The sequence below is a fragment of the Eurypyga helias genome, unplaced genomic scaffold (assembly GCF_000690775.1).
Source record: "Eurypyga helias isolate BGI_N326 unplaced genomic scaffold, ASM69077v1 scaffold12630, whole genome shotgun sequence".
Taxonomy (NCBI): domain Eukaryota; kingdom Metazoa; phylum Chordata; class Aves; order Eurypygiformes; family Eurypygidae; genus Eurypyga; species Eurypyga helias.
The window spans coordinates 28,867-56,531 of record NW_010227685.1 but is presented as its reverse complement, the minus strand read 5'-3'; the positions used below and the strand labels follow the sequence as shown (position 1 = coordinate 56,531).

At 38.9% G+C, this 27,665-nt stretch overlaps 1 protein-coding gene across 1 annotated transcript; it reads right to left on the bottom strand.

Annotated features, from left to right (window-relative positions):
• Window positions 1-2,946: 2,946 nt before the first annotated feature.
• On the bottom strand, window positions 2,947-26,539 carry LOC104513688 (melanopsin-A-like). The gene is made up of 12 exons (XM_010157135.1): window positions 26,406-26,539; window positions 19,515-19,657; window positions 17,454-17,587; window positions 16,091-16,294; window positions 14,068-14,239; window positions 13,021-13,185; window positions 9,643-9,750; window positions 8,321-8,501; window positions 5,110-5,254; window positions 4,477-4,556; window positions 3,979-4,021; window positions 2,947-3,134 (listed from the first exon to the last, which is right to left on the bottom strand). Exons 1-12 carry the CDS (start codon window positions 26,430-26,432, stop codon window positions 2,947-2,949), a joined length of 1,590 nt encoding a protein of 529 aa, XP_010155437.1. The 5' UTR covers window positions 26,433-26,539.
• Window positions 26,540-27,665: the final 1,126 nt, after the last annotated feature.

Below are 27,665 nucleotides of genomic sequence, written 5' to 3'. Positions count from 1 at the left end.
AGTCTGAATTTGAGCTCACACCCATGGAGGTGAAGAACTTGTCTGTTAACTCACCACACTGCTTGCTGTTGCCTTTGCCAGCAGGCTGCTCTCTGAACAGCTGCTGCAGTACAAAAGGCCAAAGGGAAGCGCCTCAGTTTTGCCCTAGTGCTTTGACACGTCCGAGTCACTGGAATATTCCCAAGTGCATGGTAAACTACAGGCAGTCTCTCCGGTGCAGAACAGGCTGTACAGCTGACTTTAACTGAAACATTAATCATCTCTGTCCTGAATTATTTTAATCCAATCAGTCATCTATGTTAAAGGGTGTAAAGAGACAGCAAAGTGGAAAGAATGGCTGCGAAGTAGAGGATACAGGACACAAATAAAGCTGCTAAGGTGAGGTGAAATATGAACTAATAATGATTTATTCCAAATGCCACTGTGGTTGCAGTGTGAATCACTTGGAGAGATATGCAGGTGAAATTAACTTTGTAGGCTTTCCTTTGAATGATTTTTATGGTCTCAGTAGAGGTGAAGGGAAGGCAAGGCTGTTAGATACACAGGGAATACACACAAGAGTTTTGAAGTGCTCCCAAACAAGTTCTCCCAAATTAATATATGGTTTTCAAGCCTCTTGTAAGTAGATGAGCATGAACAGCTGTAGATCTTTTTATAGATACAAACTAATCTCTAGTACATGTTGGAGTTGAAGGATATAGACAACAACATGCTGTGGATTCGTAAGGCTTTTCTAGCCATGGAAGTATTCTTTTTATACCCTCTAAAAGTGGAAGGGAATGCAGAAGAGTGCAGAGTATAGTCTTCAAGAACACTACTTGGGAACAAAACCATGACAGGAGCAAAGGGTCTAGCTCTTAATGACACATACGGTGTACTTACTAACACATGAAACAGCATGTATAGGTTTTGACCTATTTTCTTGACAGGTTCAGCCTTTTCTGACCTATATGAAATGGGCAGCATTTGCTAACATCTCTTCCCAGTTTTCACTAGTGTGAATGGCCTTCATGACAAAGGATGGAAAGAATTACATGCTTTATGTTTTAAAATCATTTTAGAAGCCTAAGCAATAAGACATAATAAAAATCCTGAGAGGTGATTAATATCTTTGATCAGTACTTCCTGTTTGAAGATGATGTGTTTTCTCCCCTTCTTTCTCATTACTAGCTGTATCAGTTTAATATTGTCCTCTGCCTGGAGACAATATCCGGTTGTGGTAGGTAAAGGGAGGAGCTGTAATAGCTTCTGTCCACCTCAAATGCCTGCAATTTTATTTACATAAAAACATAACATCCTGGATTTTGAACAGCTTGTTTCTTTTGGCAGTTTATTACCAGCCTGAACAGCCCACTTTTTCATGATCTAACATTTGGCTGCTGCAGAAGTCATTATCACCTCCATTTTTAGTTTTAATAACCTTGCTTTTAATAAACCTCAGTTTGAAGTAAGGTTCCAAAAGTGTGCTTCAAAACAATGCCACAAATCTTCTGGAACCCACTGATTATTTTTTTCCCCTCAAAGGAATAAGCTGATTACATTTTTATTGATTTTATGTCTTTTTCTGATGTGACATAGGGAAGAACTGATTTACATAGGACTTTCTGGGTTCCCTCCATTATTACAATCAAAGGGAGAACTACTGGAGGGCCCGTGGGGAAGAACTGTTTCAGTAACTCCTTGTGCCCGGTGCATTTTGGGCACAGAAGGTATATATCCCCACTGTGGACTGACTATACCTATTCTTGTGAAGTAGACTGCTATGGATTGCAAATGAATTCTGTCCATTTATTCTAATTTACTCGAAGGAGCACTGGGGGAAAGCAGAAAATCACTATTTCATAGAACTCTGTTCCTTTCCTTATGGGGGAAATAAGTACAATCTCCTGGATTTAGTCACCATGAAAAAAAGCTATAGGATGCTGCTGTTTAGAGAAGGGAAAAATTAAACTGCTAAAGTGAGGGTGATGTGGATTCCACACATCTCTAGAACAACTATTTTTTGAGAAGTAACCCTTCTTCTCCCAGGATTTACTTTAGAAAAGTACATCTAAAGGTAAACTACTTTGAACTATTAAAAGGCAGATGTATGGACGTACCCGTAAGTAATTTAAGTACAAACGTTACTTTGAATTCTGCATTCTTCTCATGAAACCTGCTAAAGGAAGGTTGGAAGGAGTTTCCTAACACTTTGCTATTGCTCTGGGGAGTTACTGAAGAGTGGGTTAAACTGGTCTCTTAAGTTACTGTTGGAAAAAGTACCTAAATATGGGAAGGACCATAGGCTCATCCTCAGTGTGATTCCTTTCTCTTTCCCCAGAATCTCAGAAATTAAAATAACGATCTGAGACCTGAAATTACTGCTCAAGTGCATTGCCTTTCAATTGGATTGTAGAGGAAAATGAAGGAAAATATGTCATTAATGAGAGAAGGGAGCACTGACTATGTGATTAAGTTTTCATTTGGTTGAGGAACTTCACAATAATGAAGAAAGCATCTTCAGGAAGTAATGTACATCTTCCCCCAGATCTCTCAGCTTTAGCTCTGGAATAGCTCTGGAGTTAAAATTACACTAAGTGAACAAAGGCCAGTTTTGAATCTCATACTTCCCCTCCCTCTCAAGTTAATCCTTGGAGGCTTTTAGGTAAGATCCATGCAGTGGTGGAATATACCTGAGCAGAATAAAATCCAAGTGAAAGAAATTGTCTCATGAGCTGCATAAAGAAGAAATAATAAAATTACAGTGTGACTCAGATCAAGAATTGCACCACTGGAGAGAGCTCTGATGCTGAAAAGCTCGCACCCCTTGATATTATCCTTGCTTGTCTTGTTCTGTGTCTTTGTAGGAGCATTTCAGAACAATGTAGGAAGGTGTTCTGGATTCAGCTGGTCCATAGGTGTTGCAGAGGCATTGGCTACGGTGACATTCTGACTTGCACCACTCACTTAGCTGCTGGACTTCTTGCTCTGCTTGTGGCTGTTGATCTTAGGGTACAGGAAGCCAGAGTTGTATCCAGAAGTCAGCTCTACTCCTTGGACATTGCTGTGTGTTACTCTGATGCTGGGTATCTGGGCTGTAGATGGTCCGTGGTGAGACTCTCCTTTTCTTTGTCCAATACCATTCAGGCTCTCACCTCTCTAAAGGATGCAAGGATTTAAAAGAAATGGAAGACACTAGTATCTACAAGGTGATCAGGTTGCAGCATCTACGAAAATCTGGCATATATTTAGGCAAGCACTTTGCCGATCCCCACAACTGACTCAAAACCAAAGATAAAGGATGAAGGAAAAAGTAGATCTGAACATTTTTTCAATATTTAATGAATGACGATGAAAAAAAAAAAACCACCACACCAACCCTGAAAGCACAAACCTTGCACTTGCTACTTCAGAGCTGGTCTATTTTGATGGAAGACCAGGCTAATGACAGCACATTCAGCTATGAACAAAACTGCTGTGAATATGCTCAGACACTCAATTTATTCAATCAAATAATGAATGCCTCCATAAAGAGGGACTGTTTAGGTTCACTGGGGCAAGAGGTGATGTAAAACGTAGTGTTGACAGCACGGATAGTTTGAAAGGGGAAGCAAACTAGAGATTGAGTGAAAACAGGAATTGAGGGTAAGAGTAATTAGCATTTTTTGACAATAGCAATGTTAGCTGTCACTTGCACAGGATCAAAAAATGAGAGTGTTAGGATGAGGCTAGCAAGAGCTCATAAGGATCACTACTAACAATAAAGAGATAATTTAAGATGTTTATATTACAGTGGAGTTAATACTGGAATGATAAAACTGTCTTGTTTTCACCTGTCAACACTTTTCTCTTATTCCCCTGTCTGTCAGGAATTAAGGCGAGTTGACTCACTTGTAGCAGATGTCAAAGAATTTTTATCACTGTGTGTGTTACATGGGAGAAGAAAAAGACATTAGCAGAACCTGTTACTGAATAGATGATATGGCATGTTTCAAAAACTTGCCTTGATTTCCTCATAGTTGCATTTTTTAGATGTTTGCTGCTACCCAAAACAGTGAACATTAAATAATTAACAATGTCGCTTTGTACATCAGTACTTGCCACAACACATGTGGCTGTCTCAGAGGTACAGCCATCAGAATGGCTATCTCAGCTTACTGACAATATTATTCATATAAAGATGGCACAAAGCTAATGCTTCCATGCGCCACTAAGGAAATTACAGACCTCACCAGAGGACCTACTGAATTCCAGAAAATATTTAAGTTCCTTGAAGAAGCTGGACTTAGAGAGAACCCTGTATTACGTGTTCTACTTCTGCTTAGTTTCATCAGCAATCTACCTTTTGTGGTCATGTTTTCTATATTCTGCTGGAAGTATTGTGTGATTTTTGCATCTCAAAATAGCTTAATTTGTGCTCAGAGATGGGGATTGTCATTAGTTTTTGTTCCCTAAATTAATTAGACCCATGCCTAATATTAAAATAATAATTCTTACAGTAAGTGTAGTGGTGTACTCTGTGACATTCAGTTCCACCATGGGTATGTCATCAGCATCTACGGGTATGTCATCAGCATCTACAGCTACCTGAAAAATGAACACAGATAAGAAAGACCTAAGTGACATATAGGTATGTCACAGTATTTTACATATGTGAAATGCAAAGTATAGGAAAAAGAAAAAAAAGAAGACAGCAGAGGATTGTCTGAAAACTAGAGATATGCTAAAGATAGCCTTGGGTTTTGCCTCTCACCATATGTGTTCATTTAATAGTAAAAGGCAAGACAACAGAACAACTGACCAAGTAATTTAGACAGTGAAATACAAATATTACTGAATACACACTTAAAACCAGATACAAGACAACGTACCATTTGGATGCTAAGTTCACTAAAACAGCACAATTGCTTGTCAGAAAGGCAACAAATACAGCTGAATAATGAACCAGGGTGCAAATGAAAAGCTGATGACCTTTTACAGCCTCTAAGTCATTACTCATTGTGTTAACTCATAGGTTATCCCCATCTTCTTGGCAGGAACATTCATGGTTAATTACGATAAAATGTGCAGAGTTGTTAACCTACCAGTTGTCAGAGAATTTAGATATTATGCAGTCTATTACCTTCTCACAAATCCCAGAATCATGGCTCTTCAGTTTAGGTTTGGATCTTATGTCACTATTTTGAATTGTGTCTTTACCCGTTTTATAGGAAATCTGCCTGGTAGCAAGTCTGGAGAACACACTGGGGGTATCAGCTTCTGTGTCAGTACAGCCCTAAAATGAATACAGCAAAAACAATCACTTTAGCTTCCTTAGACTTCTGTCCCATTTGCCCCTTGAGAATCAGTTTTACCTAAGAAGAAATTGTAAAAGAGACAGACATTGTATAAAAGACATTTCACAAAAGTTCCACCACATATGACTTCACGAAATCTTTGCTTCTAAGAGGTACAAACAAAACTGTCAAGTCTATTGAGTCTAAAATTTGGCTTCAGTTTGCTTGAGTGTTTATTTTTTTTTTCTCCGCAGGATATACTGCAAAATTTCAAACAATTTCTAGTCTGTTGCCTCTCGTATCTCTGAGGAGACAGTATTTCCGTAGGAGCACCCAGTGAGGAAGCACAGGTGTTTGGAGGAATTAGGGCCAAAGTTTCCAGAGTGGCTTGGGTAGGAGCAGAAATAAACAGAAGGAAATGTCTGGGGACTGCAGAATCGGTGTTTTAGAAACATTTTGTTTCATGAAGGAGCCCTGATTTTATAAACTTTGCTCTGATTAATGAGAAAATTAAAATAAAAAAATGTAAAAGCTCCAATCCACCAGAATTTCCTAGAAGTCAAAAATTGTTTTCCTCACTCTGTCAGCCATTTCACTACAGTGATGAGGAATCACAGAATTCCATAAATTGTAATAAAATAATGAAACAGCTAATGGGGTTGTGAGGAGCAGCTCATGGCAAACCAGCCTAATTTATGTTTGACAGTGTATCTTGCCTTAAAATGGGGGAACATAACAGTGTGATGTACTTTCTTAATGTTTTTTCACACAGCAAAAGTTTTTCACAAGCAATCTGTGAGCTTTGGATGTAGCTTCCATCAGATGAGAGTATGTAATGGCTTGAAAATACTCAAAGCAATTACTGATACTTTCAATTAGAGATACTTTGATGAACTTTCCCCAGGGAAGAAAATAAAAATAAAAGGTGTAGAAAAATGTGAACTTTGATGGAGCTGGAGAAATTTGCCTGATGAGTCTGTACTCTAAGAGAATCCCAGCTTTTGATGCTATACCAGAATTTTAATACATAACAGATTGACTGCTCTAAGGACGATCAGAATTGCTTTTTATGTGTTAATATGGGAATGATAAGGGGAACACAGAAGAAGGGGAAAGAAAAATTCAAGTAATTCAGAACAGTGACAAGACTGTATTTTCAGAAGCATCTTTCTAACTATTGGGAAAGAAGTAATGAAGATGAGTCTACAGAGTGAGGTGTCTCCAGACTGAAATGTCTCCATGGAAGATTTTTAGAAGAGCTTAACAAAATATCCAGGAGGACAATATATTTTTTTTTGCTGAAGCACAAGAGGTTGGGCTAGGCTATTTGCTGGATTCCGGCATTAAAAAAAACCTGTCTACTGTGCTTCCCATTCCATGCATAGAGTGTGTTAGCACTTACAGTCCCGGTTGATTGAATTTTAAAATGGAAGGAACATTATTTTCTGAGCAGCTGTTCTGGAGCTTGGCTCCTCTTCATTGCGAAGAACTGTCTGGAAATTGTTTCTTCAGGATTTTCCAAGGTGCATAATATCTTTTCATCCACAGAATTAAAAAAAAATTGCATGAAGATAATTTATTGGCTTACAGTTTGATGACCAACCTTGATATAAAATACATGGCAGCATTTTGCACTGTACTGCCATTTTGCACTGTGAGTGTATGTCTAGAAATCTTATAGCTTAATTGAGCCACATATGGTACCAAAAAAAACCCAAAATGAATTACCAGCGAGCATTGGAGCAAATTTGTTTGCTTTAAACTTGAGCCCTTCTTTCTACTCTGCACTTCAGCTAAACTGGTATTACTAATAAATGAGTGTTCTGTGGTCACATCAAACAGCTAGAAGAAACATATTCTTGTCAAAAAATCTTGACTCTGTTATTGTTCTGAACAAGATCCAGACTTACTCAAGGCTTATACAAAATCCCAGACTGAAGCATGACAATTGCTTTGAATCTTTCACTTTGGGTAATTTTCCTTCTCAATTCCACTGCTCCACCTCAAATATTATGAGTGGCTTTCCTAAGCAAAAAGAATTGAATTGTTTGTATGGTTCCCCTTCTTTGGCACTGGTGCTGATACAAGAACACACAGTGTTCCTGAAGGAGTCTGTTGGGTTTTTAAGAATCAGGAATCACAGGCTACGAGATGCAATGTAAAAATGTTTCTTTTTTTATTAACCAATTATAAAATACTCCATCTGAACGGTAGCTATGAGCCAGAAGAATTTCATTTCGATGGAACTGAGAAGTCAAAGTATACAGAGTGCAAAGGATTTGAAGTCCCACTGTTATAAATAGCTGCCAGAATTCAGCACTGGTCTGGATTAGATACAGTGATTATATTGACTACGAAAAGGAATCACTGAGAATATTATGGCTTTTCATGTATTTGGAAATTTCATTTAAAACAATTGCAAAGAGCATACTAATGTGCTCAGTCACTTAGTAATGTATCTTTGGGTTGCAAGGGAGAGCCTGGGATGCCATATACTTGCCCTGTTTCCAGCTGCTGTGCAAAACATGTGGCTTCACTTAGACTGGCAGCAGCAAGCTGTTGAGGTCTTCTGTGACAATGATTCTGTAATGGATTTACTGATTTGTCTAAATCTGATGATTAATATGTTTCCAAATACAGCCCGCTCCACTTTCAGAAAGCATTATCTGTTTCATTACAATCTTGCTTTCACTAGAGCAATATATAGTGACCAGCAGTTTCTTTTTGTGTGTGTCCAGGCTCCAAACCGGTGGTCAGACCAAGTATGTTCTCAAAGTATGATCAGACTTTCAAGGGTGCTCTGACTCTAAGATTCCTTTACTTTCTAAAATTCCTCGTTCCATCTTTCCACTCTTCCTTCAGTATCACAAATCATGAAGAATACGAAGATCTACATTCTGCTTTTACACTTCAGCCTTCTGTATTCTATTTCACTTTCTCCCTCTTCGTTCTTCGGAGCTCTTGTAATGAGCACCATAATGCATTTCATCTGAAGAATCTACCATTTGATGGCCTCTATATGAAAATGAATTACTTGCAATTAAAAATGGAAGTGTCTCCCTTACTGATTCACTGTCAGAGAGAGAAGACAGTCGCCTTTTTCCTTTCTGCGGCCCACTTATCTCAGAACACTGGCTGCTTACAGTCGCACGTCTGGAAGAGGGATAACTGCTGAAAGACCGTGAGTCTTTAGGAGAAACCCTCAGCAGGGATCCAAGGCAAGGAACGTATGTTGCAATGGCTGTTCTAATGGATGAGAGGTAGAACCAGTCAGATTTTTTCTGTTAGCATAAAAGTTCAGTCATCATAAACAATGCATTTATTCAGAGAGATGAACTAATGCTGCATGGACTGGAAAATTACTGGGTACAGAAAGAGTTTCCCAGATACCCAATCTCGCATATACAATCACCCTGCAAGATCACTTATTCACAGTGTTCTGCAGAACTCAAATTTATTGCTTGGAAGGGATAAGGGCATTAAAGTATAACTCTTCGAACTGAAGGGAGCTATTAAAATGATGTTTTATCTGCTCTCAGATTAATCAGGGCAAAAATAAAATTCTGTCCCTTTAAACTGAACCTTGCAGAAGTACCACATAATGAATTATTTTAATCTTCCCCTAAGCAGCTATTCTAGCTTCCTGCTACACATCTGTTTGCTGGCTATCTGTGGAGTTGTACAAAAAGTGCAGTTAGATTACAGTGTTGCTTTCCTCATATGCAGCGTAAGGAAAATCTTTTGCCTAGTTTTCCTCTTCCTCCTGTCCTTTCCCACTTAGATGTGCATGCCCACCTCTTCTCTATCCAGGTCCCCACTAGGTCTTTGTGAAGGGTGAAACAGCAGCATATACGTGGCTTTGCTGCCATCCATCAGACCTCACAGACTGCATCTGAACTTGATATGGTAATGACCCTAGATGTTACCGCTTGGAAGAAATACTATCTGAAATATGAAAGCTTGAAGAAAGGTGGGGAAGAACCACAAAATAGGGAAGAGGTGGATTGACTTACTGAATTGCATCTCTCACTGGCTCGGGTAATTTAATGAACTGTTATTTGCAACACTGACAAGCTCATGAAAGTAGTTCAAAAATTTATGGTGCTCTCCTCTGAGGTGGGAAGGTCTCTATCTTTTATCATGTAATCTGTAAATACAGATCAGTATCCATAAACATCTCTAACTCCCATCTGCATAGTAATTTGTTCCAGATACAAATTCCACTGACATTTATATGGCATTGAGAAGTTTTCTTGGCGAGGGCGAGGCTGTCTTGCAGAGGTAAAATGAGCAGGTGAAGCAGAGTTCAGTACTAGTCCTAAAAGTGACAAAGTTACTGTCTGATTTTTTTTGCTATATTAAACATAGCTTAGAAGAGTGAACTTACCTGTATTTGGGGTGAGTGAAGGCGTAGATGATGGGGTTATGGATGACAGAAGCTTTGGCAATCACAGCCGGTATGGAGTTCATAAAGGGTGTTAGGATGTGGGAATACCTAGAGTAATGCAAATGCATCATATATTTAGTACTGAGTTCTCTGTAGTCTACACAGTTATACACTGACAAGACTATGCTTTATTAGTGCAACAGAGGGAGTAAAAGGGGGAGTTCTCTACCCAAACAGTGAGAGAATAAAGTTTACACCCTTTGCCTGTAAAGATCAACACCAGCCTAATTGCATTTCTGAGAAACATGATTTTTTGGGGCTTCTCTTACAGTACTTCACTACTGTGTCTCAGGATGGTGGTAATTCCCATGTTGTTTACCCTCGGGACAGAGTCAGCCTTCAGTAAGTGAATGTACGTTCATCAGAGTGTCTAGCTGTTCCAAACTCAAGAGATATACTCACTGAGTCATTAAACAGATATGCAGGATGAGGCATTATAGGGACAGAAAACTAATAAATCTATTTTCCTATTCAAACTTTATTTTTTGCCTGATCTTAACCAAACAGTGAAGGGGAAGTATTTTTCTGAACTAAACAGGGAAGGGATTCTCAGGTGTCATACATTAGGTCCATGTGTTACTGTGACCGTGCATATACGTAGGTGATGTGACTCTAAAGGATAAAAGAATTATGGCTGATGTCTACCTGCCATGCTGCTATCAGCCAGTTAATTTTTGAAGGTTGGTTGAAGCAGCCCGTAAGGTCTTGATAAGAAGAAAGTCAACAGAACAGCTCAGACCAAAATAACAGTAACACTTCCTAGGCAGTTTCTACCAAATTCTCTGGTACACCTGCTTAGAGACTATGAAAAACTTTTCCTACACTGGTATCAAGCGTTCTAAATGAAACTGCCCAGTAAGTCAGTATTTCCTCCCAAGGATAACATCCTTCCTTTATCACTGCTCTTCTTCCTGAAAAGGCAGCCTAAGCTCCATCTTTCAATTAGCCTTGTGTTCCTATAATATTATAGGAGAAAACAGGTTTTCCTCTCAATCCTCTGTCAGAAGGTCTCTCATATGAGTGCTGCAAACAAACAGCAAAGAGAATTTTTTCTCTTTCTACTTTGTAAGTAGATGGAAGCTCATCTTCTTGGTGAAGAAATTTTTCATCATACTATGGGAATATTTATGCTCGGTGATGAAGTGGAAATGGTTTGCCAGTGGTAATACAGGAATCATTTTGTCAGCTGCCTGAGATGCCATTTCACCTCTAATTTAAAGCTTTTCTCTGATAAAAGTTGTCCAAGTAGCATGTTCTTCAGATACAATTTTTAACATGGCTTCTCCTAATCATACTTTTAAAGCATTGCTTAGAGGTGTCATTCTTCACAGAGTCTGGAGAACACACAACAGCATGACGTTGCTGGAACGGAGGTTTTGACCCTGAGAGAGAGTGCTTTGGTAAGACTGATGGGTAGTTCAGCTAACAGAAACAAACAGTGACAAAGGCTTTTGTTTAAGCTAACCACTCGCAGAAGATACAACCTGTAGACCAGCAATATTAGTGGCCATTACTGTGCGCTACCTCAGTGTTCCCCATCCAAAATATTTTCTAAAGGAATTAAGATTCTTCCTTCATTTTTTGTGTGTTGTTGCTCTGCCAGATGAGTTGTCTTTAGTCCAAGACTACAGCCACAGACTCCAAGTCTGCTTCCCATATATGGCATACAGTGATTTTATCCAAGTTCATTGTAATGTAAGTCCACAGAAGGCCTCCAGGCTTCTTGTTCTATTAATCTCTGAAAAATCGCAGAAGGATTGCCTAAAAGGCATAGTTCAGAAATGCTAAAGAAAACTGCATGAAGCTGTGTTGCTCACCAGATGCGTTCCTGAGCAGAACTTGCACTTGCTCATCTGTCACACACCGCGGAGTTATAACACTGTCCAGATTGCTGTCAGTGGGCTAGAAAACAAGTCCAGTTCCTAAAGCAGATGCTGGATCGTATGGGCCAGCCTGACAGTTCTACATAGCTAAAATGCTCAGCTTAAAGCAGGTCCTTTTTTTTCTTTTTTTGGGGGGTATCTTAGAGCAAGTAGTGCTGCAGGGTAGCTGTGCTGCATTTCTTTGTCTTCTTGCTCTTCCTCTGTCTCTAGACGTCACATATCACCATGGTGGGTGCCTAGTACCTAAGCCCCCCCCATCACAGGAAATGGGACACATCCTAAGGATTTGCATTTCTGAATGAGGAACCTGTTTACCTTCATGCTTTTGCATGTTAGCTACTCCTTGGAATTGTCCCTCTGGATACAAAGGGAGAGAATGCCCTTAGCATTTTTGCTTCTTAAGCATAAGATTTTAGAAATGCTATGTTTAGGAAGCTGCCTACCTATGCTGTGTTTGAGAAGAGGCCCTCCAGTGGCCTCTTCCTTAGGTGTGTAACAAAACTCACCCCTGCCTCCCAAAATGCTCCATCAGAAGTAAGTTTATCCCGTGCGTCAATTTTAGGAAGATCTACTGACTTTAAAAATACAAATAGAAGTGTTTTGTACTTGCACAGGAGTCTTCCACTTGAGGATTTGAAGCTGACAAGACTTTCTAAAGCAGATGGTCACACCCTTTATACACAGGCTAAACTGAAGCACAGGAAGATTCACATATTAACATGGGAGAAATACCCGCACAGAGCCAAGGCATCCAGACTCCCGGTCCATTACTTGTACCTGGGTTGTATCAACTACAGTCTGGTGTCAAGCTATGTACAGATACTGTATTAACAGTATCATGCTTCTGTGGAAATCACTGTAAGAAATGCTGACAACTAAACAGATGAAGAACATGCTTAGATGATTTATATTAGTGATCTTTTATATCCAGCATCAAAAAGCTCCCCAGTGCAAGTAAGTACTAACTTTGAACTTGCTTATACCCATAAGGAATTTCAGCAGTTTGACGTAACACAAGAAATTGAACAGACCTCTGTAAGTAAAAGAAGTGGAGAAAGAAAAGAGAATCAACCCCTAGGTGGATATTTTTGGGCCCCTTATGTAGCATTTTGGCACTAAATAAAATTCAGATAGTTCAAATATTCTAGCGTAGAGACTCTGCACTCAGAAACCATCAGCACAGTACTATTATGTTGCCACTAAAATAACCTTCCTGTTTTCTTTTTCTTTTTTTCTTTACCTTTTTTTTTTTTTTAAGACAAACTAAGAAAAAATTACAGGCAGCATTTGTTAAATGGCACTCCAAAATATGTCAATGTTTTGGATGCACTTCAGGCATTAAACTTCACAAGTAGCTTTGACTTTCATCTGTCTCTTACAATTTCACACCTTTTGCTTTCACTGAATATTCCTTTGCTGATACATTCATAATTACCCAGCAAAAGCTACCAGAGCAACAACAGAGTATGGTGACCAGGAAATGACATAAAGCAAGATGACAATCAGGGCAATTTTGGCCATCTTCCACTCATTTTTCATCCTCTGATACTGTTTCTGGATCTCTTTATTTCCATGTTTGCATCCAAATGTCTGAATAGACCTAGGGGAAATAAACATACAACAGCAAAAAGAGGAGGTGGGGCATTGAGCAAATAGCTTCATACAGTGGGGCAACAATTACTCTTTTGCTAGTTTATGCGAAAAGTCATTCAGTTTTAAGGTGTGAATGTGTGTTTGTGAGTGTATTCACAATTCAATACACTTACTGCACTAATCAATGGCAAAATTCAGGTGTGCTTCAGTGAAGAAAATAGTCCTGTGCCAGGAGAATTTCCACACAAATCAGGTATTCAAGCCAACTGCACAACACTGTATTAAATATAGTTAGAGAAATCTTTGCTTCCCTAGGTCTGATTTTGCTAATTTACTCTCAGTCATTATATATATATATACACACTGATAACTACAGGGCAGACATCTACAGCTTACAAATGTAATGGCAGATGTTGGCCTTTAGGTTTACAATAGTTTTTGTTTCAGAGACCTGTGATTAAATGTTTTACCTCTTTGTCACCTTTTGGCAAACATGGAATTTGTAGTTCAATTCCATCTATTTTCCTGTGGAATAGTTACTGATACACTGGTGTTAGGTGTCTCTGATGTCCCTTTCGTATTTCTTTGGGTTGGTTAATTTCTGTAGTCCTTTCTCATCCTTCAGATTTCTATTGCTGCTGCTCATACCCGTAGCGTCACTAGACAATACTCTGAACAGCTCTGGCTTAAATTCAGGAATGGACCTTCTAAGGATTGTAGTTCTTACCATGTTGACTACTGACAGAATTCTTGTTTAGTTTCCTGTCTCAGTTGTGCATACAAATTAAAAGTGAAAAATTTCCCCATTTTCTTCTGTTAGTCTTTGTTTCAAGAAAATAAGCAGTCACTTAAACAGAAGGATGAAAACTTAAGACTGTTGGTTACTTACTTGTTGGCCTTCTTGATAGCCTCAAATATAAAGACATAGCTGTATATGATAGCAATCAAAGGAATGAAGAAGACGAAGCAGAACAGCAGCATTGTGTAGGCGCGGACTGACGGCGTGAAAGTCATGTAGTCCCAGGAACAGGAAGTCAGCAGACCCTCGGGAACATACGCACCTGGAAGGGCAGACAGGAGAAGGCATAAGCCATGAAGTGATTCTGATTCTGAGTGCAGAAATTAAAGAAAGATACTCAGAATAACATGGGATTTAGTCCTATTCTATTAGGGGGAAAAAGAGTTCAGAAGGATACATGAGTCTTCGTTTAAAACACCTTTTTTTTGTTTTACTGTGTTGCCCTGTTGCATTTATGTTTAGCAGTCTAAGGCGTCAGATTGGAAAACAATAATTTTGTTTCAGTTCTTGAATACTGTTGATAGCTCAGCATAATCAAAGGGCATCCCTCCAAATACTTCAGTTGGTCTTGGAACAGACCTGTATTGTTTTTAAGTATCTCCATTTCCTGTCAAATTGCTGTCTTCCCAGGCAGTGAAATGAAACTGATTGCTGTAGCTACCACTTTTTAAGCTTATGCAGATAAGAGAAATTTACTGTGCAAAGCAGAGAGATTTATTCTGCAGATCAAATTAATTTTGTCATGAAGTGAAGTTGAGTTCAAGTAAAAAAAAAAAAGTCATGCATACGAAATATTCTGTCTGACAAAATATAAGCTCGTTAAAGGAACTGTCATACTGTTCAGTAAAGAAATCATCAACAGCAATGTCTTCTTACCCTTGTATTTTAATTTTCACTGTTTACAGTGATCTTTTCTGTTGAACTCTTAAAAATATTGCACCAGATGTGTTCAGATGCATCCAGTTACCATATGAGTGTTAGTACTGTGGATGCTATTAGAATCTAATGACAAGATAACAACACCCTTCAAGCAATTATTCCACCTCCTCCAATTAATAATCTAGAATCTAAGACTACGTTGCAGTTTTGTTGTTCTAACAGTTTCTCATTCAACTGAAGACTGCTTCTCAGTATTGCACTTTGCCTGCTTAAACATGCTTCATGTTTATGGGGGACCAGAATGACAATAACAAGACTAACAAAAATCTGCTGAAATTCTACTCAGTAACTGAGTTGGTTGCAGCATCCTTTGGGAAAAGCAAACATTGCTGTATCCCCACCTCAGCTGAGCTGACACATTCTCTCCTGGAATTAGGGAGCACAATAACGGGCTGCGGTTTTGAATGATGAGTTCATTCTAACTTACTGACTGAAACTGGTGACTCACAGGAAACAAATTAATGGTAGTGAGGCAGATTCAAATGAGGAAGACTAACAGTAACTCTCTTTGTTACAAGCTGCAAGGAACAAGATGCTGTATGTGTGTTCCAATTTGTAGGCATAAAATTCACATTTACAAAAGGCAATTAGTTCATTATTACTAAATGCCATCCTGATTGGAAGCCTTAGCATAGATACCAATGTCTAAATGGTATCAACACTTAGTACAATTTGCCCATCAAGACTTATTGAAGATGTACTTGCACAAAATACTCGGACTGTATTCCTCTTTTATATGAATAAAGAAATTTAGATTGACAGCTATTTTACACAGCACCTTTGAGGACGAAAAAAGTGATCAGAAAAAACACAAATACATTTATTTCATTTTTATATTGTTGAATTTTGCTCAACTGAAATAGGTGTGAGGTAATAAGCAGACGCATCCCTCATAAAATTTGGCCTTGATTTTATCTACTGATTTTATCTTACTTTATTCAGTAAGTAACTGAATATAAAGAAAAGTGCCATTGTCATGCAATATGCTGTAATACAACTGGATTTTTTTTCTTTTAATAGAGGTCTTCAGTTTCAGTATGTATTTTATCATTTTTCTTGAAATTGATTTACTCAAGCCTAATATGCAAGCCATTAATTCAACCCTCTTATATACCTGTAACCAATCTTTAATCCAATGCTATGAGGGAAAAAAAAATTATTCCATTTTACTTACTCCATCCAAAGAAGGGTGGGAGGCTCCAAGCCAAAGAATACAGCCAGACTCCTACCAGGATTATTAGGGCCTTCTTCTTAGACGTCACTCCAACAGAAGCCAGAGGTTTTGTGATGACAAAATATCTTTCCAAGGCAATCACCATCAAAGTGATCATAGATGTAATGCCAAAAAGAGCTCCGCAGAAGGCATACAGCTCACAGCCTTTCAATGAAGATGACAGAAGTAGCAGAGAGATTAATCTGCTCATGCTAATTAATTTCTAGGAGAGTTGAAGTCTGTTTCTTGTGAATTAATGTCTTCTGGAATTTGTAAAGCAATGGAACTGGTTTTCCTGCAGTTGCAATGCTATTTCAAAGCTGCTGTCTTGCTAATTACATTATCCATGGAGATAAACTTCAGAGATTCTGTTTGCTTGAATTGCTGGAGACAGTGATACTTAACATATTTTCACTCACTGATTACTGATGTTCCTAGTGGGATCATTTCAGCAGTCCATCAATATCTTGTTTAGCTCCAGTTTTACTCTGGCTTCCATAGAAAGAGCTGTTTTGCTTAACAATGGGTTATAGCTACTTTGCTATCATGGAATCATTTACAGCTCAAGGTCAGCATAACTGAAGTAAATAGGCAGTCTATGAATATATTAATGAGTGATTTAAATTATTCAAACAACCTAATTATGAAAAACAGGGATTTGGTTTTGTTTTTTATTTTAATATTTATGAAATTGAACACTTAATGGTACTGGAAATAAAAGTGCTTTTGGTCGTAGGAGATCAAAATAGCAACATCACTGCTCTGACCTTCCTCTCTGTCAGTACCTGTTCAAGAGGCAAAGACTAGTCTTCCTCTTACTACAGTTATATAAGTTTAATATACAGTTATATATACGAAAGCTTATTTCTGTTGTGAAAACACATTTTTGCCAGGCTTTCTTGCCTCAGTTTGCCAGGTGCAAGTCCCAGAGCAAGTTATTCAGAAGAGCCTTTAAGCTGGTGTGTTGGGGGAGTTGGTCCTTCTTTGTCGTAGGACTCAGCCAGTCACTGAGTGATGAGATGACTGGGGAAGAATGCTGGCAAGACTAGTTGTGTTCCTTACGTTGCCAATGTAACCTTTGTATTTACCTATCTCATGTATGTAATTTTTCTCTCCCTGGTGGGTATGTATTTATTGCACACACAAAATGTTCAAAGAAACATTCATGTCAACATTGAAACAATATTGAGAAATGCTCTCAACACTGCAAGTGTACCTGAAGATAGGGAAGTAGTGGATTAACTGCCCCTATGGTAAGAACATACTTAGGAAAGAATATATACAAGCCTTAGAAATATATATCTTAGAAAGAATATATACAAACCTTTCTCACCAAAAATCCAGCGTTTGTGGAGGCTGTTGGTGAAAAAAACTGGAGATTGCGTAATGGACATCAGGAAGTCACTAATAGCTAGGTTGATGATGAATATGTTGGCTGGAGTCTGAAGGCTCCTACTCCTACAAAGATCAGAAGGAATGTTGCTAAACACTGCTGCACTGTTAATTATGCTGTTACTCTTTCCTGTGAGCCTTGGCAGCTTCACAAATACCAAGGCACGCTACATAGCAAGCTACAGCAGGGTGCTTCGCATTTCCCTCACGAGAGAACATAAGCAAGGCTCAGCTTTACACCCTTATACTCCAGTGCACTTTAGAGGATTGTTTTGATAACCAGCTCAGTGATGGGGATAAATCATATTGTTCTTTAAATATTCTGACCCAGTGCACTGCATGTACATGATTAACAGGAAATTAAAGTTGAAGTACTCTATGGATTTGCTGGATCTGGGTCGTGTTAAGCAGGGGGAGGGGAGCACATTTTCCACTGCTGATAAGATCAACAGTGACTTCCAAATACAGGGATTAAGCAAATTCACTATGTACCACATAAAGCATTTTGTTTTACATCAGTTCTTCTCTATGACACTGACTTCACTGGCCCTGACACTGACTTTAAAGAGAGCAATAGCCAACCTTCTGCATATCCTGTCTGTATATGCTGTTCACAGTATTACAGTGCAGCATTTTAAATGGTACACTCAACTGAGTGCTCCTAAGTTTGAGACTCAGTGTAACTTTTGAGCTCCTTTCTCTAATTTTCAGTCTTAGACACAGCTGAAAAATACCAGAATGAGTGATGGGTTCCTTGCACTGATCCAGAATCAATCACTAGGACTACTGTCCCTTATCTGTCAATTTAGGAGCAAAGAGATATTATTAGTAGATGCTTATGGGCCGCTTGGATTTGTTCAGTAGCCTGCAAAGTTACTGAACATATTTCTGTTTCAGGCAGCTGGCTGTCTTACAGTTTGCCAGTACTTGAGACTGCTTGGTAGGCATCTGATGTGTCCTCCAAATTTCTCATGTACTTGATACTTTGCTATGAGTATCCCTCTCTGTCTTCATAACATCTTCAAATGAGGACAGGCTGTGTCCTCCAGTGGCATTGCAACTGCTGTGGCTGGATTTCCTGTATGGGACTAGTCAGAGAGCTAAGCTAGCTCATGTACTTCCTCCTCACATATCTGGTCTGCATGCCATCACCTTTTCTGTTCCTAAAGCCATGTCATTCACACCTACCTGCTGGTATCTACTCCGAATAAACATACTGAAGCGTCCCATTTAATGCACCACATAAGTACATGCTCAAGACCGAGACTACTTTCATCCACACTCCAGTAATTTAAGTTAATGAAGCCAAATTATCATATAATTGCAATTATTTTGGTTTATTCCCCTAGTGCCTAAAGGCTAGTCATGAAGTGGAAGCTTACTGGCCTGGACATCATGCCAGTGTGATAAAACAGACACAGGATGAGTGAACAGGAATGGTGAAAATATCACATTGTTGTCAGAGATCCAATTTCCTTCAGATATAAAAGTTAGAATGTGTCTTTAGTGAAAATGAAATAAGCCAAGTGTAAGAAAATGTGAAAACAAGCAACCTAACCAGTAAGGAATAGAAGGGAAAAAGAACCTGAGTAGTATTCGGCAGGAGGAAGGAATCCTGAAAGAGAGAAGGTATGTGGGAGACACCGGTGCTAAAGATCCCATCAGTCCTGTGCAGATACAGTTCACCCAGTAATAAACAATTCACTGGAAGGTTCCTGCTTTGGCTGCTTTTCTGTTGCCTGGCATCTCTGGGCGATTCGTTGCAATTTTGCTAGCAATTTTGCTAACAATTTTGCTCTGGCTGTGGTGAATGCTAAGAAGTCAGGGGGAAATGGCCAGCTGCCACTTTTTTTTCTACAGCAATGTCTCGGTGCACTTCACTTTGTCTGCACAGTAGTCTGACAGTATGCCTGCACTGCATTTGCAGGGCACAGTCAAAGTACTGTTAAAGTTCATAGATTTGAGTATTTAGAAACATGCAAAACAAAGATACCTGCAGAAAGCATAGATGACCAGGAAGTTACCCAGGGTTCCTGTGATCCCCACTATAAGAATGACTACTCCAATTGTGTAATGAGCATGGTCTGGGACATCCACTGTAGGAAAGGCACCAGGAACATCTTGCACTGTCATCCTCTGTGGAGTAAACAAGAGGTCATAGGTATAATTGTCACACTTCACTGAATAAGCTGGCATGTACTATTCTAGAAGAGGAAATGGTCAAGAATGCAAAGAGACAGCAAGCAAGCAAAAAAAAAAGTCAGAATAAGCTATTTGCTTTCAATTTACATTTACTACTGATCATCTTCAAGGGATAAATATACCATCAGCAGTGCAAAGGTCAAAGGGCGGCTTATATGTTTACAGATGATTCAGAATTTTGGTGAAGAAAAGCAATCTATTCTCTCCCAAAAGAAAGATAAGGATATAGAGGACAAAAAGAGACAGGAAGGGACCCTTTTCATGGCATCTGACAGTAAGTAATGCAGTACTTAACAACAAGTTTTTTGTAGTTTTCATTTCAGGAAAGTTTCTATACCTGTGAAGTACGATTCCTGTTGTCCTTTGGCATCACTGGCTAGTAGAAATTATCTGCTATGGATAAACACGCATTTATTCCTTTAGTAGTATGGCTATTTCATTTCTCCCACGGAATAGCGCTGAATTGCGAGCTGCGTTCAGGACTTAGCTACCAAAAGCCTGGCAGCATTGAACAAGAGTATTTTGGAAACTAAATTAAGGATGAGAAAAACTAAAACACCACTCCTTTATACCTTACGCCTGTTCCCATACCAGTTCTGGTTTTGCTCTGCACTGAATGAAGGTACTTTGCTCTCTGAGAAGTATGTGATAAAGCACTTAGGAAAACATTTGTGTCTTAATCAACTAATAACTCACAGCAAAATTCAGTAGCCAAGTCTGATGACTACAGCACTTTAAATAACAATTTTAAACCATTTTCTAGTTAAGTATCAGGAGCCACAAACACATTTTCGGCCCAGTGACCCCAGAGTTGTAATGAAGGAAATATGGCTGTGCCCAGGAAGCAGGATGACCTGGTACAAATAAAAGAACAGCTGTCCAAACCATCACTGTTCTGCTGCCTTTTGATAGAAGGTCAGGCAAGGAGACTTAAAACACTCACCTCTGTGCAACAGCCACTGTCCTAAACATGTCTTGGCATCAACCAGCTAATGAATTAATGAAAAATAGCAAACCCCGTCCTCATTCATCTGCATGGACAGATCCCATCTCTTCTTCATAGCCAGGCTTTTCTCATCCAGGCTGGCACTGACTCTGGAATGCTTTTCACAACACCCCAGGTATCAAAGGAAACGGGTATTCATACAATAGATGCAGACATTACTTCTGAATACAACTGTGAGATTGGGTTGACGTTACTAGAGACAGTGTGTATTTAAAACCAGTGTGCCTGTAGCAAGAGGTGAACCCCAGGACTGTCTGGAATTCTGGAAGTGATTGTCTTTACTTGTGTGCTGAAGATCTGCCCACAGCAATCCTCAGCAAGTAGAGCACGCTCTATGGGTTTCTATATTAGCAGCCATGGAATGCTGGACAAATACTCTGATCTTGGAGACAGAAAATGTAGCTCTGGCTGTTATTATTATTGGAGCAAAATGTTAAGGTTGATACACTAACTGAATGACAGTATCATGACATTTATTGTTCAGGTTCCTGCAGCAAAGTGTAAGTTGGCAACACATCGTCAACATCAATGGGCATCTTGCCTAGGTAGAAACTGCTGTCCTTAACACACTGTCAGTAAAATAACAAAAAAACCCTATACTAATAGCAAATGGAGAGGAAGAGTCTGAGATAAAACTCTTTTAAATAAATGAGATTGGGTGTTCTTTGGTTTGGTTTTTTTGTTTGGTTATTTTTTCTCCTTAGCCTTGTGGCTAGAACTTTTTTTTAGCTGTTGTTCTACAGAAAGTTAATCATGATTATTAATGGAATGGAGATTTCTGATGTTGTTCCCTATAGCTATCCATTTAATCAGAACTGGATCAAGGTAACAGAAATGAAGCAACCAAAGGAGCTTGTTTTGGCTACAAAGAAAAGATTAAAATGGCTTTAAGTTGAATTAAATTTGTGGAGGACCAAGGACAAGGAAAATTTTAAAAGATGAATATAAGTACACAGAGAAATCACAACAGAGGAAAGGTTATTTGAAGGATAGTATAAGACTCTAAAATGACTTATTCAGGGTGGAAACAAATTCAGAGTCAATAAAAATGTCAGGTGAGAAAAGCATAAGGGAATAATATTTGTATTGGAGCAGTGATAGGATATAAATAATACTAAACATATGGGGAAAGCAAAGGTCCGTGGCAGAGGAATAAATTCACATTTTAGTGTGGACTTGCTGTAGGCCTGGGTCCAACTCTGGCTGTTATCTAAGAACAAAAAGTCCGTTATTTAAAAAAGTAATTTCTCTGCTTGTATTGGAAACACAGATCTGATTCAAAGCTTCTTTAACTCAAGGAAAGGTACTAGTTGGATGACAAGGCATTAAATCAGGCCTAAGCACTTCAAGCTCATCACTGAGTTGCATACATACAGCTTCCTTACTAGAAGATGAAAGCACATGCCTGTATGAAGTTCAGCTCTGGATCTTCAAAGGGAATTGTATGTCAAAAGAAAGAACAGGAAGAAAAAGATAGGACTTGAAGAAATCAGGTCAGCAGGATAATGAAGAAATCAGACAACTCCTACAGCTTTTCTCCATTCAGTTTCCCCACCAGATTAGCCTTGTTTAGTCTGTCTTCTGTTGTCACGCCATGGTATGAGTACTTGGTTAGCGGCAGAGAACAAAAACCCCACTGTGGCAATCCCCACTGGAGCGATTGTCCTTTGAGAGTACTCTGAACAGCTATTTCAATCACACTGGTACTAGAGAGCATTGTTGCCTTCCATGTTTTTCTGTTCAGCCTGCCTTCTATAAACACCTCGTAATGAAGGTAAGAAAAATGAACAACCAGCACTTCATTATTTCTCTTCCAAGTGATATGACAACACGGTTTATTTAATGTAACATGTTTGAAACGTCACCAAATGCACAAAGAGACTGCACTGGAAGCTAAGAGGTTGGACATTTTCCAGTAGATGGACAATGGACTACAGCTTTCCTGAGTCAGCAAATGAAAGATGCTTGTAGCAGAGGCTCTGGACCACTGGGTGCTAGTATACCCACGGGTCTACTGTGCTGTGGGTGGCTTAGATGGGCATTAATTCTGTAGGAAACAATTCAGTGGGAAGTACCAACTTCCTGAAAGTCAGCCAATATAAATTCTACATATTTCTCAGGCAAGCAAACAAGATGGTCCTGGAAGCTGTGAAGGACATCAAGGTAGTAACAGTAATGTAACACAATATCTTCTCAGTAAGTACTGAGGGACAGTTGGAGAACGTATCTTCTAGCCAAGGATGGCATTTTAGTCAACCTTAAAGCAGGTTTTATAGTATTGCTTGGGTGTGTATGAAACTGGCCTTTTGCTAGAACTGTGAAAGAATTTGTGGTTTTAATCTCTGATAGGCATGTCATTTAATATTTATTCTTTACTTTTACTGTAGTTTTGCAGAATGAGATGGATAATTTTAGTGTGGTAAGGACCTTGGGAAGTGCTACAGTGATTCAGACCAGTATTCCTGGCAAAACATTGACCTGCCGTTGGCCATGGCTTGGTGTTTCACAGAGCTCTGAAACTCACATAATGAAAGTGATGTGGGAATTTAATTTTCAGTAGACTCTTAGCAGTTGGTTTGTACCCTAAACCAAGATTATTATCCCTTTGAAAGGATAATCTTAATGGAGCATATTTTTATCCTCCATATATTGGAGTAATCCTTTTCTAAATCCTTCTCTGTCATTTGCCTTAATAGAGTCAGTGGCAAGAAGTTACTAGGTTAGAAAGTTGCTCTAAGTTGGTGTATTTCCTTCCAGCAGGTTTAAGTGGAAACACTGGAATGGAGGGAAACAGCTAGGTTTAATGCAGTCTGCTTTCTGAAAATGCTCCTTGCTCTCTCTAAAGGAATGCTTGTCTACTGCCTACAACAGAACAGCTAAGCCAGAACTGACCGTGTTTTCAGTGCCTTCTGCAGCCACAGGGAACTTCAGTGTAGGGCAGAACTTGTATTTCACCATAAAGTTTGTCAAGACCCTGCAAGGTGCTGGTCCAAAGAGAGTTGAAAGGATAAAGGAATTTTGCAGTCCAGGATAAAACCATGATTCCTAAGGGATTTCTCTGGGTTAGAAGGAAGTCTAAGTTAGATATAAAACCCAGGAATATTTCATGCCTGAATGTATTCTGCCTTGGGATTCTGTTTATTATACACATTTTCCTAAAAAGAAGGTTTTCTAAATAGTTATTTCCTAATTGATTAAAAAAAAACCAAACCCAAAACAACTAAACCAGCTCACCTCTGAATAATAGCACACATGCCATTTTTGAAAGTCCAACCCTCCCACAGCAGGAAAAAAATATTTGTGTATAAGTGAAAAAGGGACAACATGCAAAGAATACAGTTCAGCTATTACTGGGGGAAAAATCTGTTCTTTTTCAGATTTCAAAAGAAATCATATCACTTAATTGCTGTTCACTGGGAGACGTTGATTCCTGGAGTCCTAAAGCTAACAATGATGATGGTAGGAACAAGGCCATGCATGTAAATACTTGTGCTGAATATAAACCATATTTGCTATAGCCCAGTCCTCGCATCTCCCAGTGGCAGGTTTAGTTTATATTTACAGGGAAAGAAGAAATCCTCATAAGGTCATTTGGGGATTCAGACATATTTCAGCACTGGTTTTGATTGATTAATTGATTTATTTGTGTGACATTGTTTCAAAAGCCAGGAACAGAAAAGACTTACAAATAGACATTTTTCAGCTACTTCTGCCAGGACATCAGGTGGTTTATATCTACTCTGGTGTAAAACAAGACAAGGAAAGGGAAATAGTGCCTGCTATGTCATTGCTTTTATGAATTCACCTAGCTTCAAACCATAGTCATTGGTTTTGCAGAATGACTGTTTTGATGGAATAGAGCCCAGGTCCAAAACATCGCAAGTTTTGGCAGTCCCACACTGACTTTGGCAGTGTATTAGGTCTCTTTGTTCTTAATTTTCCAACAAACACAGGTAATAAAGCTGCTTATTTACACAGCACGACTTAGACAACCAGTGGTAGTTTTAGGCCTTTTACATTACAACAAATCATATAGTTTAGCAAAATTACCAGAACAGAAAAACTGTAATTTCCCAGGGTTTCTAGGTGTCGTGTTTGTACTGCCTACCTGCAAGAGGCCTCAAACAACTTGTAGCACTATATTTTTCTTCACAGTTCCTTACTCCGATTTCTGGGCTTGCCTCTTGAAGACAGGCAGCACACGAGGAGTGTAATCCCACCTCAATTACGGTTTCAGCGGGGTGACGCCAACTGCTAAGCCCTCTTTCCAGCAGGCAGCAGGGCTTTCCATAGATGATGTTTGTCCCTTTGAGCAATTTGGATAGCAGATTTTGTATCGTGTCTTCCGGATTTAATCTCAACCCCAAGCAGCACATATTGCTTTCAGTCCTGAAACTCTCTTAAACTAATCTTTGTGTCAAATTAAAATGCAGAAGTTTGAAAATATACTTGCCTTAGTGAGAGGAAGTGGACAACTAATTACCTCTTTCAGCAGAATAAAGAATTAATTTTTAATTTTCCAATGTAAATCACTCTTCCCCAGCATCCTGTTCCATTTCGCCATGCGCTCTCCAGTCCTTTTTCTCCCTCCCTGCTATGTTCTACTATCCTCTTTCTTATGTTATCCATCTAATTTAGGTTGTAAGCGCCTTGGCTCAGGACGCTTCTCTGTTGATTTTCCTGTAATACACTGCGCACATCCAGATTTTACTTAAAAAATGAATAGACAGACTGAAATTTTACTGTGAAAATAATAAAATATTTACTGGTCCTTCACTATGAAGTAGGATCAAACTGAAACACACAATCCAACATTCTCTATGCATAAAAACTTTTGGAGTGTTTGAAACGTGCACACAGTTGTGCTGTGTGGGCCATGCCAAAATATCTGGTGTGACCACGTCAAGTTTTGAAGTTGAATTTCAGGTTTTAAAAACTTTAAAAATTAGCTTAGGTAATTTTTTTATTCTTTACTTTTAAACAGACTTTTATATAAACAGCAGGTGAACAAAGCTTTGTAGTCCTAATAGTATACTGAGGCACACAACCAGGAAGAGACTTTCTGAACTCCTTTGGTTTGGGCTTGTGGGGTGGGATGGAGAATATTTTTAGTGTGTCCAAAGAAATTCCATCCTGAAGTGTCATCACAACAGATTCTCACCTTCACACTTTGAAGGAAGTTTTCTTTCTCTTTACTATTTAACAACTGAGAAACAGCTTTGATAGAACTTACCTGGGAAAACCTCCTGAACAGCTGTCTTGGGTAACTGCAAATAACAACTCTTTAACATTTAGATACGCACTCCACTGCAGCGACAGACTATTACAGAAATGATGGGGATTTCCATCTTGAATAATAAGAAAGCATTGTGTTTGAACTGCTAAACAGCTGTTTGATGCACAAGAACTTGTATTGATGGTTTGCAACATATTTGGTGTACTCCCTGTCTTCTGCCGATGTGCTTCTGCTAAAAACACTACTTCTACAGTCCTTTCTGCAGTAAATAAACAGTTAAAGGAATAAAAATATTTTGAAATTTTCATTCTGTTTTCATTCTGTGGTTCTTACAGCATTAAATGTGTACATGCACCTTAAATGTCCATTCACAGTTCTATAAATGCCAGCTTTGCCAGCAGAACTACTTGCTACAGCTTTTAGTGACAGAAAACACTTACTGTTGGGGCTCTAAGAGGCAGGTCCATCAGTGTGTAGACATTGGCTTCCAAGTCATTCCATGCATTGATTCCACAACTTTGGTGCCGTTTGGGTCCTCAGAGGGAGAAGAGATTCCCCTTTGAATGGACTGATTATTCAGATGAAGAAAATCTAGGCAATAACAAAGAAAAGCTCTCCTCTGAATTCAAGCCAGACAATTTACCTTTTTGTCTGTGTCTAAAGCAGGTTGTCAGATTCTCTGGAATAATGAGAGGTCCATTGCAGAGTTTGTCACTAGAGCTTCAGATTGTTTCACTCCATCTTCAGCTTAGCAAAGGGCGGCAGCAGCAGCTGCCATTTAAATACAGGAGACGGTAGGGTCCGCACATGCCCAGTTTGAAGCTTGTTCCATCCTGATGCCTGCTTCTCTCTAATGACAGTATAAAACTGATCTTCACATAATAGTGCTGTTATCTTTTTTGCCTTTGTCGGATTTATGTCTGAATTTTAATGCTATATCCACATTATCCTTATATGAAGACAGGAAGTTAAAAGGTTGACTTTACTATTGGTCTTAAATATGAGACCTTACTCTTCATTTTCACTGTATCGGTGAATTAGTTTTTTGTAGTCTGCTTTAAAGAAGATGTGTGTGTACAGTTCTGCTGAAATTGTCCAAACTCAAATAGATTCTGATATTTAACAATGTGCTTGTGTGCACTTCTGTCTTGTAGAATTTAGGTCATGTTTATTTGTTGGTCCAGTTCTAAAAATAAACAAAAAATAGGGATAAAACCCACTGACATCATCCTTTTCTGCTCTTCAGTTAAAAAAAAATAAAGGCGGCACACAAACAGGCAGAGAACAGCAAATAACCACTTGTTTCAAGAGTCATCTGCTTTCTTTTTCAGGTTTGTTTGGTTGGGATTTACGTGAGCAGATTCTTACTCACACAAATCTTCCTTTACATGGCATGTGCAAGAGAGATGAATTGCTGAATTCCCAGTTTGAAGACTGGTTTTCACTGTGGTAAAGTGAAATTTAATTGCAATAGAGAATTAGGCACAGAGTATGAAAAAAGCTGTTCTCGCAGATACTGCAGCCTGAGTATCACAGAGTTTAGGCCTTCCACCCACCGTCAAAATTACCCTAATGCAAGTTATTAGCTTCATCGCAGTTGGTAGTAAAAATAGATGGTGTGAAATGTTTCTAGAAAGCTTTTGTGAGAAGGCTGTGATAGTAAGGTGGGAACTGTAGTCCCTCAGCTCTGCACAGATTCC